This window comes from Ylistrum balloti, unplaced genomic scaffold (genome assembly GCF_031769215.1).
Source record: "Ylistrum balloti isolate Yb309-2 unplaced genomic scaffold, AGI_CSIRO_Ybal_v1 Utg369868, whole genome shotgun sequence".
In the NCBI taxonomy this organism is placed as follows: domain Eukaryota; kingdom Metazoa; phylum Mollusca; class Bivalvia; order Pectinida; family Pectinidae; genus Ylistrum; species Ylistrum balloti.
In genome coordinates this window covers 28,050-45,517 of record NW_026782012.1, presented here as the reverse complement: position 1 = coordinate 45,517, position 17,468 = coordinate 28,050, and the positions used below count along the sequence as shown (strand labels likewise).

The 17,468-nt window shown below is 36.0% G+C and overlaps 1 protein-coding gene across 1 annotated transcript; it reads right to left on the bottom strand.

The window, feature by feature from the left end:
• Positions 1–1,432: 1,432 nt before the first annotated feature.
• Positions 1,433–13,204, bottom strand: LOC132545942 (mitochondrial inner membrane protease ATP23 homolog). The gene is made up of 6 exons (XM_060209624.1): positions 12,780–13,204; positions 8,395–8,440; positions 6,594–6,669; positions 5,488–5,619; positions 2,251–2,337; positions 1,433–1,682 (listed from the first exon to the last, which is right to left on the bottom strand). The coding sequence occupies exons 1-6, from the start codon at positions 12,952–12,954 to the stop codon at positions 1,491–1,493; spliced, it is 708 nt and encodes a 235-aa protein (XP_060065607.1). The 5' UTR covers positions 12,955–13,204; the 3' UTR covers positions 1,433–1,490.
• Positions 13,205–17,468: the final 4,264 nt, after the last annotated feature.

The window sequence follows — 17,468 nt, the reverse complement described above, 5'->3', positions numbered from 1 at the left end:
ACAGTTTAACTGGGATGTCCTTTTATGTTTTCCCTATTTCTATTTTAAGGCATCTTTGGCGATATTTACTGGTCAAACCTCAAACAACGCTGTTTCAGTTTTGATGATAGTTATAAACTACTTATTCTTAACGGAACTGAGATTCTCTGCAGCGGTTAATTCAGCAATGAATAACACTGGAAAGTACGTCGAGGAAATTGCCAGGCTAAAGTCGTTGTCATTTATCTGGTTTGGATGAGTTGTCATAATAGTATAATCTACTATACGTGATTTCAAAGTTTGGCTGAATGGGTTGTCTGCTTCTCCAAGTTGGTATTATGGTAAATTTTATTTGTGTGTCCTGGTTATAAAACAATGCCATCATTTGTTATAAAACAATGCCATATGCACTTTTATATAACAATGCCATACCTGTATTCCTCTGTTATATAACAATGCCATACCTGTATTCCTCTGTTATATAACAATGACATACCTGTATTCCTCTGTTATATAACAATGACATACCTGTATTCCTCTGTTATATAACAATGACATACCTGTATTCCTCTGTTATATAACAATGACATACCTGTATTCCTCTGTTATAGATAATGACATACATGTATTCCACTGTTATAGATAATGACATACATGTATTCCTGTTATAAAACAATGACATACATGTATTCCACTGTTATAAAACAATGACATACATGTGTTAGTGTTTAAATGGTTGAAACACAGTATTTGGAATTGACATTCATTACCTTTTAAGCAACTTACCTCCTACTTCTTTATTGTGAAAGTGTTTTTCAACTTTTGTCTAATGTACAAAGTCATCAATATTGCAAGTGGGCTTTCAGTCCCCAAGATTTCCATGTTCAATTCACTTCATTAGATGCACAGTTCCCAGTATTCAAACTCACTTTACACTTCCTTACAAATTGGTTGGCTCCCGAGACCTTGAAAGTGTGTCCTGGTCATTCATTTGAACAAAAGTGAATGCACTTTACCAAAGTCTGCTACAGGCTGTCACCACACTTTGAAAGTAGTGACAATGTAATGCAATTTATTTTAATAAACTTGCAAACTCCTTTTACCAACATGCTATTGTCCTAATATCATAACAGGATACATTTTTTTATTAGTTCCATGATTTTTACACATTCAACATTTGTGACCTTAAAAGTGGAAACACAGCATTCATTTCAATAAAATAGGAAATTGTTAAATGTAGTAAACTACTTGCCAAATATCACAATGTGTTTGTATTGAGTTCTCAGCTTCTGGCATCTGATTCTTAGAAAAATGTCACCAGTGACTTTGAAAGTAGGGCAATGTACTAGATTATTTCAGCAAAACAGAAAATGCTGTTGTTAAGTGTTGATGGGCTTAAGATTGTAATAATAATAATAATGATAACAATTCAACCAAGAAAATAACACAAATATTCTTAATCACAGACAAAAATTTATTAAAACATATAAAATCTATATATAGAATTTTTGTTAAATTTCTACTTGTGCACCTTCTTCAGAGGCTAAAATTCTGTCGTTAACATTGTGTCTACATCGTCGACCAATTGGCTCTAAATCATTGTAACAACGGTCCCATACCCTGTCAATAGCTTCCAAAGCTTTCTCCTGGGATAGATTACGACTCATCATTAGGGAGAACATGGCATGACCCCGTACACAGTCCTGTCAAAATACAAATATTATAAAACTTGGTAGTTTTTTGTTTTGTTTTTGTATTTTCCCTCAATAGTTCAAAATTTGCATTTTTGTTAATTGCTTGAAAAAAAAATTCATTGTAGTGTTTAAGCAATTAAGCTATGGTTTTCTATGTTATTTTGGTTTTGATCGTTTCGATTTTTCCTTCATTTAATTAAATCTTGGAGAAAGGTGAAATGTAGAAACCATTAAACATAAAGGTATCAACGTTAACGATACATAATAATCTTGTAATATGCCCGAGGGGCTGACATAGATGACTTGACCAAAGTAAGAATTGGCTAATGTAGAACAATGTACTGTATTTGATCACATTTTGACTGAAACGTATTAGACATGGTCGGATTTGTCAGCAGACATAATTCTATTGCTGAATAGTCAAGTTATCATGCTATAAACTAAGGGATCAATTTTTGTTATTTCAGGACAATGAAATAGTACTGATTTATAACTTTACTAAATAGCTGGGTCTATTGCCAAAAAAATATGGTACATCTAATTTGAAAACAAGTGAGGTGAAAATGAAGTAGAATACCTTTTGACTATTATCCAGGCCTGGAGTCACAACACCACACATCAAACCATGGAAGAAATCACATTGTGTAAGGTTTGCAGCACGAATCTGGAAATATGAAACACATTCTTTTAACATTTCAATGTAATATTTCTAAAACCTAATGCAGATGAATATTTTATATATGACTGCAATTAAATATTAGAAGTTTTGCTGCCTAAAACATCTCTTCAACAATCAGAGATTACAGTAGCCATGACAACAATCTGCCAAGGAGCAATTATTGGCTATGTGTATATGGGCAAGAATTAGCTAATGTAACCCTAAGTGTGACAATGCAAGAAAAAAATAAAAAATATTCATAAGCCTACAAATTTTGTTTGAAGTATAACTGTAAATGGTGTCTTTCTATGTGTTACAAAACAATCATTTTGAAACTTACTTCAGTTAAGAACAAAGAGAATTAATGAATTTAGAACATGTAACATTGACACTATTCCCAAAGTGAGATTGATGATTCTTTGACCTGTTTAAAGTTTAGCATTAGGTTTGTTTATCTCAAAACATTGTCCATCATCTCAACTTAAAAAATTGCATTTTTCAAATTTATCATGCATTTCAGAAATTCTATAAAAACCCGTTTCCTCTTATTGTTCTGTCAATGTTACATGCAATTATTAAGAGATAAATATAATCAGAATTATGTTCTTGGTAAACAAGAAACGACTTTTTTCATTGTGTTACTGTCGTATAAAGAAAATTCTATCAATATTTTTGCAACCTCCTCATTTCAGTAATAAAGTAGTTACACATGTTGCATGTAACATGGACACAAAAAATATGAATCATAAAGCATGCCAGAAATGCTATTAAAACATATAAAATGCCCCCCAATACACTATCTGTATGTAAATTATAATTATACTCCCACATATCTCAAATATAACATCAAAGCAGTTGCATGTAACACTGACACCAAAAACGTGCAACTATTTATGAGAGTGTTGAGAACGTTGAGTGAAAGTTTGAAAATATCACAAAACTCAAGAAAACTGTCCAGGTCCAATTAAGAGCGTTCTGAATTTCCAGGTGGGAATGGATTAAATGACTTTAGACACATTTGGCCAAGAGAGAGGGATTTTGTTGTTTTGTAACTTGTATTATCGTACTCACTGACACCACATCGTTTTGTATTGTATTCAAATAAATTTACTTAAATTATATCAATGTTATAGATGTTCCATTCAAAGACCTGTGACATAATAAAGTGCAGTAACACTATAGTTTTAAATATTTCAATCTCTACTAAAAGTGAACTCAACGAAACAACCAAACTTAGCCTGTTTCATTTGCCCATAAATTTGACCATATTGATCTTGATGTATAAATACCATCTTTACAGATTCTGTAAGGGTAAGATCCCCAACACATGTGTGATTCTAAACTTGAAATAAAATCAAATTTGCTCCATATTTGCAGAATATAAATTGACAAAGATAAATAGTAAATATAGTTATTATTAAATAAATCAAAATATGACATTATGGTGATTTTAGGCAGAACAGATTTGTTATCAATGTTTTGATATCTACTGGAGATATGTATGCAAATGTTATATTCTGCTACAAATTTGTTTAACATTCCACAGTCTGAAAATGAAAATCTCCAAGACCATGAGCACCTACTGAGCCAATTTGAAATAAAACTTCTTTTTGACTAAGTTCTCGAAGCCATGGAAACATAAGCTATTAATGAATGCCGCCCAGTTTAAAGCAAAGTAGGTGACAACTGTAGAACTCAGTCTAGACGTTAAAATTCACAAAGCTGTCAGAGAATTTTCTATTTTTAATAAAATCATATAGGTAAAATCAATTATTACAATTTCAACCATAAAGTTTTGTATTTATTTTAATCTGTCACATGACTGCGTTCTGCCTGAGTAATATTTCTTGATAATCCTTAAATTTGAAAAGTCGGAGTATATCTTTAAAGCAATACTTTAGACTTGCACAGGTTCTCATATCTACAGACTTGGCTTTGATCGAAATATTAAAAAAAAACTATCTTAGCTGAAATAGAAGCAATGAATCTTGCTTTGCCAATTACATAGGGTGATGAATTCACCTGCTCCAACATGAACTGCTTCTCAGTTAATGAATCAAATGAAATCAGCACAAGATGGTGCCCACCATTGTGTGATCTTGATTTGTTCTTTGAACATTGGATCTTTTACCTTCTTAACTCATCTGTTTTCACTCTTAATAAGAAATTTGAACATTAGTTCTTTACAGAAAGAGTGATACCTGGAACTGTTGCCAGGATGGCCACTGATACTCCCTACTCTCCAATCAACAACAGTTTTTATACCAATTTTCAACTTAATTTCAATCACCTAGAACCCTCCAAAGTGTTCTGTTGGTAATGGTTTTGGAACACCTAATATGTCAAATCATTGGCTTTCATTAGCTGTAGCATTTAAATGAATGTTTAGTTAAACAGTGAAAGGGCACAACTATATATTATAGGGATGAAGTATGCCAAGTTTGAGGAATACTGCTATAGTACTTTATTTGAAACACTTTACATAATATTCCAGACAGACAGGGTTCTTCCAATATACCCCCAAAACTACATTGCAGGGGGTATGATAAGCTTCAAAAGTCAAATCCAAAACTGAAGCCATTTCTTTTCTGATCAGTCTCAAATCAAATGAGCACTAGGGACCAAGGGAAACCTACATCTGAAATTTGAGAGAGATCCATTCAGTACTTCTCAAGAAATAGCGAGAACAAATTTTACAAGGCAAAATTCAAGACGGCAGCATGCCAGCCATTTGATATTTCTGATCAGTTCCAAAATCAAATGGCCACAACTAGAGATTAAGGGGAATCTACACATTAAATTTGAGAAAGATCTTTGCAGTAGTTTGCAAGAAATAATGATAACAAAATTTACTTGATGAAATCCAAGATGGCCAAATGTCGGCCATTTTGCTTTACTGATCAGGCCCAAAATCAAACTGGCACAATTAGGGACCAAGGGGAACGTACAAAAGAAATACCTGATGATGGTGGGCTAGAAAGCAAGATTCAATGCTTAAATATAATATTTAAGTAAATCAGAAAGTTATTCTGTGTTATAAATGCACTTACTACAATACAACCTTTTCTACCTATGCTACAGCAAATATTTGTGGTAAATGTATTAAAGGTACAAAGGTAGTGTCAGTTGGGGAATAGAAATATAGAGTAGACTTACCTCAGAACATGCTATATGGTCAATATTTTTATAATCTATTTTAGCCCGACAATCATCAAATGCATGAATCAGTTCATGCCCTAATATAGGGCAGTAGCCGTTAGACTTCACTTTGTTCTGGCAAAAGACAACCTGTCAAAAAATTTAAAAGACATGAGAATAATAAAAAATCTTTTGGGAAAAAATATGACTGTAGTATACATAGAAACATCTAATTAACACCATTAATTGTTACTACAAAAGGATGTACTAACAGTAATACCTATGTAAACCCACCCCTTCCATGGACTTCCAAACCTCTAGAATATGTATTTAACATTTAACTCACATCAGCTTTGGTCAATGATCAGCGGCCAATTATAGAGTGCTACCAAAAGCCTTTTATATAATATCAAAAGGTGAAACAGAGCCATGTCTTTGAACAAATTAATTTGGCAGACTGATGGATGAACACACAGAGATAGAAAGACAGATGTAGGTATAAAGAAGGATGAACACATGTAGAGATACTTACAAAAGAATGAACACACATGTAGATAGAAAGAATGATGAACATGCATGTAAATAGACAGCAGAATGAACATACATGTAGATAGACAGAAGGATGGACACACAGGTAAACATACAGGATAGGCAACATGTAGATAGAGAGGAGGACACACATGTAGATAGAGAGTAGCTAAATAGGATGACCATATTATGTAGATAGACAAAAGGATGAACACACATATAGATAAACAGGATGGAAACATGTAGATAGACAGAAGGATGAACACACATGTAGATAAACAGGATGGAAACACATGTAGATAGACAGAAGGATGAACACATTAGTAGGAGGATGGAGGGATAAACACATATAACATCTAGACACACAGAGAGAGACAAAAAGAATGGACACATATAGACCGAAGGATGGACACAAGTAGATACGCGTAGATGGAACATTGGACACACATAGACAGGAGATGGAAGAATATATAGAAGGATGCACACAGATATTCAGGTATATATGTTTAAAGTTGCCTGTTCATTCTGATTACGGTAAAAAGAGATTTGATTTTCACTCTGTACAAGGAAACTGTATTAATTACTGTTATTATTACCTGCCTTGACCGATAGTCATATGCTGCCTGTCCTTCTATACAATTTTCACAGGTGAAGTGGCGTTTATCAAATTTGCTGAAAGAAAAAAGGATAAATGAAGTTAGAGACAAACACAGACTACCACAGTGACCTGAATTCCAAATTGGATAATATTGAAAAAATTGATTATATATAATATTGATTCCATAAGAGTACTTAATAGGGCAGAGCAGTAATAAAATATGTACAGTGCTCCAGATAGCCTGCGTGAATGCGTTTTCACGCACAATATTTCTAATTTCACGCTAGGAAAAAAATAAGATTTGCATCATTAACCCGTGCGAAATCCGGACTCTGCGTCAATGTCCGGCTCCAATATTACGTAGTTAGAAAACTCAATAATCTAAGTCAAACAGACACTTATCAAGTAAACGAAACTCGTAACAAGCGCTTTCTTGATCGTGATTATAAACCAGTCGCATAGCAAATATGGCGCTGTCAAAAATGTTTACAAATTCAGTGTTACCCTAATATGGAAAAACCCATACACTTGATGAAGGCAGGGGTGAAAAAACCCCTCAATTTATAAAGGTAGGAGTGAAAACCCCACATGTCAAAAAGTTATCTGGAGCACTGTATGTAACAGCATACACATCTAGTCAATTATTATCCATACCACAGGTACATACACATACATATATACTTAAATAGGGCCTGTAATTGCTCACCTGGTTTTGTTTGGTCAGAATTACTATATCCATACTGAAGGAGTAGGATTTCAATGGTTTTTATACTTCTTCACATATTGGACACTGACTCTCTGCCAAGAGGAATTCAGATCCTTAGGCTTAGTTAACGTTACTACAAAATGGTCTGCAATCCAACCTACATTGTAACTGATTAAGAAAGATTTTAATGGTTAAATTATTCCTATTTATCCTATTGGGCCTTGATTCTGTCCCAAAAGAGTCTGACCAATGTGTAGGGTTTATACCTAACTGAGTAACCTTCATTTCATTGATGCTCCAGAACAAATTTGGACAAAAGAAGGTTTTCCATCAGAAGAAGGGCAATACATCTTTGCCTCTGTTTTGCCTTTTGGACCCTGTCTCCAGGTTCCAGTGAGTGAGCGTCTAAAGATATGCAGACCGAAGTTTGCCACCTTCGTTCCAACCAAAAAGAATGGATTTGAAACCTTTCATCTATTTTCTCTAATTGCCCTGCCCTTTTGCCACTAGGGTTGGAGTTTTCAGATCTACTATTATATAAATAAAAATTGATACATCTTCACACAACGATGTTTCAGACCAAATTTGGATAAAATTTGGTCCTTCCCACAGAAGGATTCTGAATAATATATCATTTTTCTATTAGGTATTTAAAACCCCACCCCCTAAACCCACCATTTACACAAAATTGAATCCTCTGTCTTATAAATAAAGCTTTTTCCTGGTTAAGTCAAAGATCAAAATATAGTTATATGTGACCTCGAAAATTTAATTTTGATATTTGACACACTGCCTCACCTGGGTAAATCCACACTGCATGTATGATGCAAAAGTCACATGCAGTTTAGGAAAATAATTGTTTTTTTTTATGTAAATTTGTATACCATGGTATGTAGGTCATAGGTCAGAATGACTTACTTACTGCTTCACCATGGTGAATCTACAATTAAAGTACATATAAAGTTCGAGTCACAGTGTTAGAAAGAGACTGAGAGCTGGGAAAAGATATCAGAAGGATGGAGGGACCCCCAACACCCTCAACTAACCCCCCTCCCCCCGCAGTTCTTAGTGCCTTACTAATAATACAACTTACCAGCCATAGCTTTCCAATGCTTTCAAAATAATGGATATTGTCCTATCTGAAAGTTAAGAAAACAGTAGTATGACAATGGAATTGTTTAAATCGTGAAAGAATTAACAGTTAAAAGTTGCCTCCCTTCCATATGTATGTCATGTTTATACAGGATTACCAGGTACCTACAAAAGCTGGACATCAGGAGCTTACAGTCAAATTAAAGGTTTTTCACTTCTGTTGGGGATTGAGAATTTCTTCCTCATTTCAGGAAGAAAATTGCAAATTTTGAGAATGTGACTTAAATATGAAAACTAGAGATCCCAGTGGGATCTTGGCGCCCACCATTTGAGAATCTGTTTTCAGTTCTTGAAAATTTGTTGATTTTTTTTTTGTTTGTTATAGGTGTTGTAAATGTTCATGAACTGGTCTTCATTGAATGTACTCAATGATGGCACAAGATATTCTTATTAAGCACTTATAAGCAAATATCATTTGAAAAAGATCCCAAAGTATTATTAGATAGCAGTCAGTTACAGGTGGATAATGGACAATATACTTGTGCTGTATTACTGTCGACATCCATGATGGCTACCTTTGGGCCACCTTGATTTCAAATCAGTCCAAAAAAGGTACAATGCACAACTAGGGACCAAGGGAAACCAATATCTATGAAATATCAGAAGGATCCATCCAGTACTTCCTTAGAAACAGCAGTAACAATATTTTATTCTCAAAATCCAAGATGGCTGCCTGTCAGCCATCCAGTACTTCCTTAGAAATAGCAGTAACAAGATTTTACTCTCAAAATCCAAGATGGCTGCCTGTCAGCCATCTTGATTTCGGATCAGTCCAAAAATGGTAAAATGCACAATTAGGGACCAAGGGGAACCTGCATATGAAATATGAGAAAGATCCATCAAGGGTTTTCCCAGAACGGCGATAACAAACTTTTACTTTCAAAATCCAAGATGGCCGTCTGTGGGCCATCTTGAATTTGAATCAGTCCAAAAAAGGTACACTGCACAACCAGGGACCAAGGGGAAGCTCCATATGAAATTTGACAAAGATCCATCCAGTACTTTCTCAGAAATAGTGGTAACAAACTTTTACTTTCAAAATAAAAGATGGCCGCCTGTTGGCCACCTTGAATTCGAATCAGTCTAAAAAAGGTACAATGCACAACTAGGGACCAAGGGGAACCTGCATATGAAATTTGAGAAAGATCCATCCAGTACTTTTCCAGAAATAGCGGTAACAAGAATTGTTTATGGACGGACAGACAGACAACGGACCACGGACGCAGGGTGATTTGAATAGCCCACCATCTGATGATGGTGGGCTAAAAATTCAAATGGGAATGAAGCCCATTATTAGCCAAAAATTAGCCCTAAAAAGCTCTAAAATTGTACATAATACTTGATCCTGTTCTGTTATTATACCATCAACATATCTTTGATAAGTGAACATGGTATTGCTGCTTTCTAATGTTGGTTTTGAAAAGAAGCTGTATAAAAAATGTGTCGGATTTCAAGACATCCTTGTCTACTAGAGTGTAGACTGAGTGACAAAAGATCACAAGTTATCATATATCACATAAGTCCTCTAACTGATCAAACAGTGATCACATATGATCGCTGATGGACCAAACAGTGACCTCAGTATTAGTACAGATAGCATGTGACTAACATGTGATCATCATGTGACTGACTGTCAGTGAGCACTGACCATCACAGATAACATGTGACTGACTGTCAGCACGCACTGACCATCACAGATGACATGTGACTGACTGTCAGCACGCACTGACCATCACAGATGACATGTGACTGACTGTCAGCAAGCACTGACCATCACAGATGACATGTGACTGACTGTCAGTGAGCACTGACCATCACAGATGACATGTGACTGACTGTCAGTGAGCTCTGACCATCACAGATGACATGTCACTGACTGTCCGTGAGCACTGACCATCACAGATGACATGTCACTGACTGTCAGCACGCACTGACCATCACAGATGACATGTGACTGACTGTCAGCAAGCACTGACCATCACAGATGACATGTGACTGACTGTCAGTGAGCACTGACCATCACAGATGACATGTGACTGACTGTCAGTGAGCACTGACCATCACAGATGACATGTGACTGTCTGTGAGCATTGACCATCACAGACGACATGTGACTGACTGTCTGTGAGCACTGACCATCACAGATGACATGTGACTGTCTGTGAGCCATCACAGATGACATGTGACTGACTGTCACAGACGACATGTGAGCACTGACCATCACAGATGACATGTGACTGACTGTCAGTGAGCACTGACCATCACAGATGACATGTGACTGACTGTCAGTGAGCACTGACCATCACAGATGACATGTGACTGACTGTCAGTGAGCTCTGACCATCACAGATGACATGTCACTGACTGTCAGCACGCACTGACCATCACAGATGACATGTCACTGACTGTCAGTGAGCACTGACCATCACAGATGACATGTGACTGACTGTCAGTGAGCACTGACCATCACAGATGACATGTGATTGACTGGGTGCGAGCACTGACCATCACAGATGACAACTGACCTTTCAGTGAACACTGACCATCACAGATGACATGTGACTGACTGTCCGTGAGCACTGACCATCACAGATGACATGTGACTGACTGTCATTGAGCACTGACCATCACAAATGACATGTGACTGTCTGTGAGCATTGACCATCACAGACGACATGTGACTGACTGTCTGTGAGCACTGACCATCACAGATGACATGTGACTGTCTGTGAGCACTGACCATTACAGATGACATGTGACTGACTGTCTGTGAGCACTGACCATCACAGATGACATGTGACTGACTGTCAGCAAGCACTGACCATCACAGATGACATGTCACTGACTGTCAGTGAGCACTGACCATCACAGATGACATGTGACTGACCTTTCAGTGAACACTGACCATCACAGATGACATGTCACTGACCATCACAGATGACAAGTCACTGACTGTCAGTGAGCTCTGACCATCACAGATGACATGTCACTGACTGTCCGTGAGCACTGACCATCACAGATGACATGTCACTGACTGTCAGTGAGCACTGACCATCACAGATGACATGTGACTGACCTTTCAGTGAACACTGACCATCACAGATGACATGTCACTAACCATCACAGATGACATGTGACTGACTGTCAGCAAGCACTGACCATCACAGATGACATGTGAATGACTGTCAGTGAGCACTGACCATCACAGATGACATGTGACTGACTGTCTGTGAGCACTGACCATCACAGATGACCATCATGACTGACTGTCTGTGAGCACTGACCATCACAGATGACATGTGACTGACCTTTCAGTGAACACTGACCATCACAGATGACATGTCACTGACCATCACAGATGAAATGTCACTGACTGTCAGTGAGCTCTGACCATCACAGATGACATGTCACTGACTGTCCGTGAGCATTGACCATTACAGATGACATGTGACTGTCTGCGAGCACTGACCATCACAGATGACATGTGACTAACCAATCTGTAAGCAGTTGCATCATGACTCATATAAGATAAAAGTCTGACTGGCCATATATATAGTTACCTAAGTATGATTACAAATTACTTTTTACCGACACGGGTGTAACGAAAAGCAATATTTCACCATTTTAAAATATTTGTTTTGAAGAAGGAACTCGTAACAGCAGGGACATTGAATGTATTACACATCCACATCCCTCATCTTTTTATCAATGCATCAGGTACATGAATTGACAGATGGGACTCGAAGATGGTACCTGTAGCTCAGTTGGTAGAGCATCCATATAGAGTTTGGAAGGTCCCCAGCCCCACTTCGAACCTGGGTCTGGCTGCACATTTTCCCGCTCCTGTTACATTTAATGCCATGACCAAATCTTGTTTCAAGCAGTAGATAAATGCTTAACAAGGGGATACCCAGACCTGGGTTGTTAGATAGGATGTCTTTGGGGGCAGAGACTAAAAATAATGTGGGAGAAATGCACATTGTTCCACCCTTGTTACATATAATGGAAGTAATCAAACACAGGTGCTTGTCTAAGTGAGCTACTGACATATTCTACCTTAGATTCGCCTAATTAGCTCAAACTCATTCTGATAAGCCCTTCTGATCAACTAGTTAATGCATATCTACATTACATGTACAATGTATATATTCACTAGGCCCCTTTTCATTACAAAGAAGCTACAAGCTAGAACTCAAGTACCAGATATACGGTACGATGGCACAGTTGCAGTAACAATTTCGAATGCTGGCATAAACATCTTATTTTAACGTATAGATAAATGTAAGCCTTCATGTATATGACCTGAACGACATTCAAATTTCTCACCTTGTTTCAAGCATTTTGCGATATTTATTTCACATTTTCTAGTCTGTCCGCCGTACAGAGCCTTTTCGTACAGTGACCGTTCCTTTCCTCTTTCAGGAAACCATTTGTAACCGTATTCGGGATCTGTCCTGTCTTGTTCCTCTCCCTGTTTACTGGAATTTTCTTGGTCGGTCATCGCTACCCTTTAACTTGTATATACGTGTGTTCTAACCGGTAAACATTATGGCCATGTGCAGTTTAAGACAACTCGGCCATTATTGCGTCAGATAAAACAAACTCGTCCGATTTCTAATATATCATTAAATATCTATATCCATGGTAACTCTGTACTATGCTTCACACAGTCTTCATTATTCAGATGAATGAATAAAGTTTGAATGTATCCACCCCCAAATACAAATATTACTTAAAATATCCACGTCTCGCTGTAGTCCATCACCAACTCACCCAAATTCAATTTGATGGCGAGTTTGTTTAAAGAGTGACGTAGAGGGAAGTAACTCGCGATCATAAGCATTTTTCACAATTCTTGCTGTCAGAGTTGTCATTCCTTACACTTACAATTCACCAATAATAATCAACAAGTTTATCTCCTATACGTCACTTTCCACGAGTACTTACACAGAAGTTCTCTATTTCTGAATGACTTTTATACTGAATTAAGTATTAGATGAGATACAGCTTTCGCAACCGATAATCTTACACATGATTATTTTGAAAACTAACTCACCAGAACTCATGTTCCATGTTACTTAATACACGACTTAGAAAGGTTTCTTGAAGAAGACATTACAGTGAATTATTTTCGCTATTATGCGCACGACCATAACAACTAAGTACTATGTACATGTATATTAGCTACACTAGAAGAACCATGTATTGATTTAATATAATGTTATTTGCATTTTTGATAATAAATCACACCCGGGATTGGGCACAAGTTTTTCAGTGTAAGCCCCTTCGCGACCTAACTGTGACAATTACACAAAAGTATACATAAACAATTGCTACTTCTTTTTGTAACATGTACATTTCAAGACATTTTAAACTTAATTCGAAAATACAAAGTAGGTTGTACTTTACTTTGTCGACAGTTATTTTCTCTGTGCACTACTGACCAGCTGACCAGGTTTTTACTTTTAGGATTATTACCTAGGAGTTTGCATTGTATTAAGTAACAAAACCATTATATGAAAATGCACATACAACACAAGAATACTCAGTCCCCCTCCCTATATATATGTACACACACACTCACGCAAAGAAAAACAGAAAAAAAGTTCTAGAGATTTAATGCCCACCATTGGAGAGATTTCGATTACCGTTATTCAAAAGTTCACCATCAAATATGTGTTAGGGTTCTCTCCCCTTACACAATCTGTAAAGGATACATATCACCACACCCAGACCAATGCTAATCTGGTCAAATGTATGGAGGGTAGTTACACCGAGTCTAACTTGAGCAGACTTCGAAATATTAACAGTAACAAGTTTTTCTTCAAAATTATGTCTAGTAATATGTATTCCTCTGCTTTGTTTTTGTTTTAATTTGTATTTTTTTTTTCAAAATCTAGAATAACGATAAATCTTTAAATAATGATTTTTTTTTGCAATAATGTTCAAACCTGATGTAGTACACTTTCGAGTGTACCTACCCTTAACAAAACATGTTTTGTGAATCACTTATACATGTACGTGTGTCTAGATATGGCTTGAATATGTTTACAGTTTCTTCTTAAAATTTCGCTCTCCGGTATATTAATGACGCCCTGCCTTAATAACCTGAACACTATTCCTCCAGATATGAAATAACATTTTGTATTTTAACTGATTTTATTCGGTTCTCAGGTCTTCAGGGGCCTCATTTTGCTTTTGAGTAAACTTCGCCTACGTTTTATCGACTTTTGTTATTGACTTTAGTATACATGTTGCCTTTATTTCATAGACTTTCGTGTATATTTCGCCTTTCGTTTTCTCGACTTTTGTGTATATTACGCATTCGTTTACTCGACTTTGAGCTTTAAGTATGATACTGTTGACATGTCAATATTTTCTGTCGTTTGTTTATTGTTTATTATTATCATTATCTCAAGCTAACTGTTAATAAGTGTTTTCATTTTAGTGTATTTAAGATGCAGATGTATCAAAGAAATTATATTTTAAGTATCCAAAGGGTCCGCTAACACGTGGTGCAGCGATTGTGGTTAAAAAAAAAAAAAAAACGAAAAAAGAAACAAAAATCAGGAAAAAATATTAATGATGTGGTAATCATTAGTTTCGTAGTTAAACATATTAGACTCGAGGAAAAAAGTTAGTAAATACGAAACAAAATAAAAAAAAGTGTTACAGATGAACTTCGATATCACAGGCGCATAAACGAGCGCTTTGTTTAAAATGTTTGCTCCACACTAAATAAACAGCTTTCCTAAAATAATACCATTAGTGACTTACTACCTCAGCAAAAAGCTCAGGAGTAACTTCCGAGTCGTTTAAAAGCTTTGCAATACATACTCTTACAAACGCACATATGCTCTAACGATGAAGAGTCCTAAACAAAATGGCGGTCTTGACGAAATATTGGCAGCATGTAAGCCTTGTACAATGTCCCCATTTGCTCACATATTCTACTTTAGCCAATGTCTGTGTTCATGGTATGTGAAATTAATGTTGTATGTTCTGTTTTACGGCCAATCCACAGCTAGAGTAAATCAGGGTTAACAATGAGAGAAAAAGACGTTCACGAAAAGAAACGCACTAAAAGCAAATGATGTTTGGTAAACTACATGGAAATACCCAAATATGAACGACACAGAAACTGTATCAAATTAACATATAAATGGCAAACCAAAAAAGTCTACGGGTCTCTTCGAAGGCGAAGTGTTCAATTATAGTATGTCTGGAAGTAACGTAAAGATCGATCACATGTATGGCGGCAAGGATGATATTCTTTTCTTAAATAAAACAGTGGCATAGGAATAGTCATTTTCAATGAGTGATTGACCTGAATTGGAACTCTCCAGTACTAATAATAGTTTATGTTTTATGTCGAAAACAACCACTTAATCCTTTCATTCTTCAAGGTAAGTTGAAGAGATATTTTACATCTCGTCCTTACTTTATGTTACATGTTGGTATTTTCTAGCTGTTTTTCAATAAAGAAGCTTGTGGCTGGCCTCTCGCTGAAATGATGAGATAATTGCTATGACGGGACGAGAAAATCTCTAAAAAAAGTGTGGACACTTCTTCACTAGGTAAAAGTACTCCACCAACAACGAAACACAGTAATTTATTTACGATGATTTTCTCCATTTTATTAATAATTCCGATGCGATGTCAATAATTAACAGAAGATGAAGGGATTGAATACAGACGCATGAGAGTAGATTATTTTGATTTGGTTTATGCCTTTTAGATATTGGTTTGGTCAAGTTTTATATTGCTTAATGTCCCATCAACAGCTATTCTCATTAAAGGACAAGACATTTAATCAAATAAATTTAATATCACTTTTTACTGAATTGTGATGTAGACTCTTTGAAATAACGTTCCTTTCGGTCTATTAGTGACACCGGAAACGACCACGTTCTCTCTTAAGCATCCTATTAAGTGATCACTATTAAGTAAGAAATATGGCTTATCAGGTCACGGACTGAACCAAAGCCTCAGGACAAACCTTATGTTTTCTCAAATGAAAGATACTTAATGTCAAGATTAAACATCAAGGGAGGCACCAGGAAGAATATTGCAGTTTCCAAACTTTGTGCTTAACTTTGGAACGGTCTTTATAATGTATAATTATCAATATGAGTGCAGTCTGGGTGGCTGATAAATACAACGGAGTCTATTATTAAGATATTGACAATACTGATAGCGTAATAGTTATATTTATATTTTATACATGTTTCATCTATACTTTTTGTCAATTTATAGTTTAATTTTGCCCTTTATGTTAATTTACTTAAGAGCTTCCAGAGAATCGTAATCACCTTAATGGTTTCAGTAAATCTGTAGTGTGGGTTTATCAAAAGCGACGTACAAAGCGTATAAGTAAGAAGAATATATTGCAATGATAACATTGAGAACGAGTGTGAACGCTTTCTGAGAGGTTATGCTCATAACCTTCTCTTGAATTGATTAGTTCTGTGTAGGCGATGCTCCGTCTCCTGGAGGTTTGCTCTTAGATTCCCTCTTTAATATAGCAGCTAATATGAACAGAACAGTTGCCAAGCCGTGACTAGCGGAAACGCAGTAAAATGGTATCGTGTATGATCCCGTCTGATCGATTAGCAGTCCTGAAAAAAAGTATGCGTGTTAATGTTGATCGACATTTCATATACTTACGAATCATAAAACTGATAAAGTTCTACATGGAAACATGTTGCATGTAATAAATAATGTACAAAAAAGTCACTAAAATAGCTGTTGATGAACGTTTCAGCTCGCTTTTCAAATACGTTGTTTTACTCAAACTTCACCTCTTATCCTGGCATTCCTGAAACAGCAGTCTTTAGAGAGAAACCATTCTGTGTAACCACCGAAATATTTGAATCAATATTATATATTTATTATATTTTGGATAGTATTTATTGTGTATTTTAAACTCTGCTATGAAATACAGCAACACTACAATTTAAAAATAAATAAATCTTGCAAACAACAAACACATTGGCAACCAATTTTTCACAATAA

Coding starts and splice junctions, on each gene's coding strand:
- LOC132545942 (XM_060209624.1), bottom strand. CDS start 12,954: ATGACCGACCAAGAAAATTCCAGTAAACAGGGAGAGGAACAAGACAGG. Junction 8,441..12,779: donor CGCAAAATGCTTGAAACAAG/GTGAGAAATTTG, acceptor CTTAACTTTCAG/ATAGGACAATATCCATTATT. Junction 2,338..5,487: donor ACCATATAGCATGTTCTGAG/GTAAGTCTACTC, acceptor TCATATTTCCAG/ATTCGTGCTGCAAACCTTAC.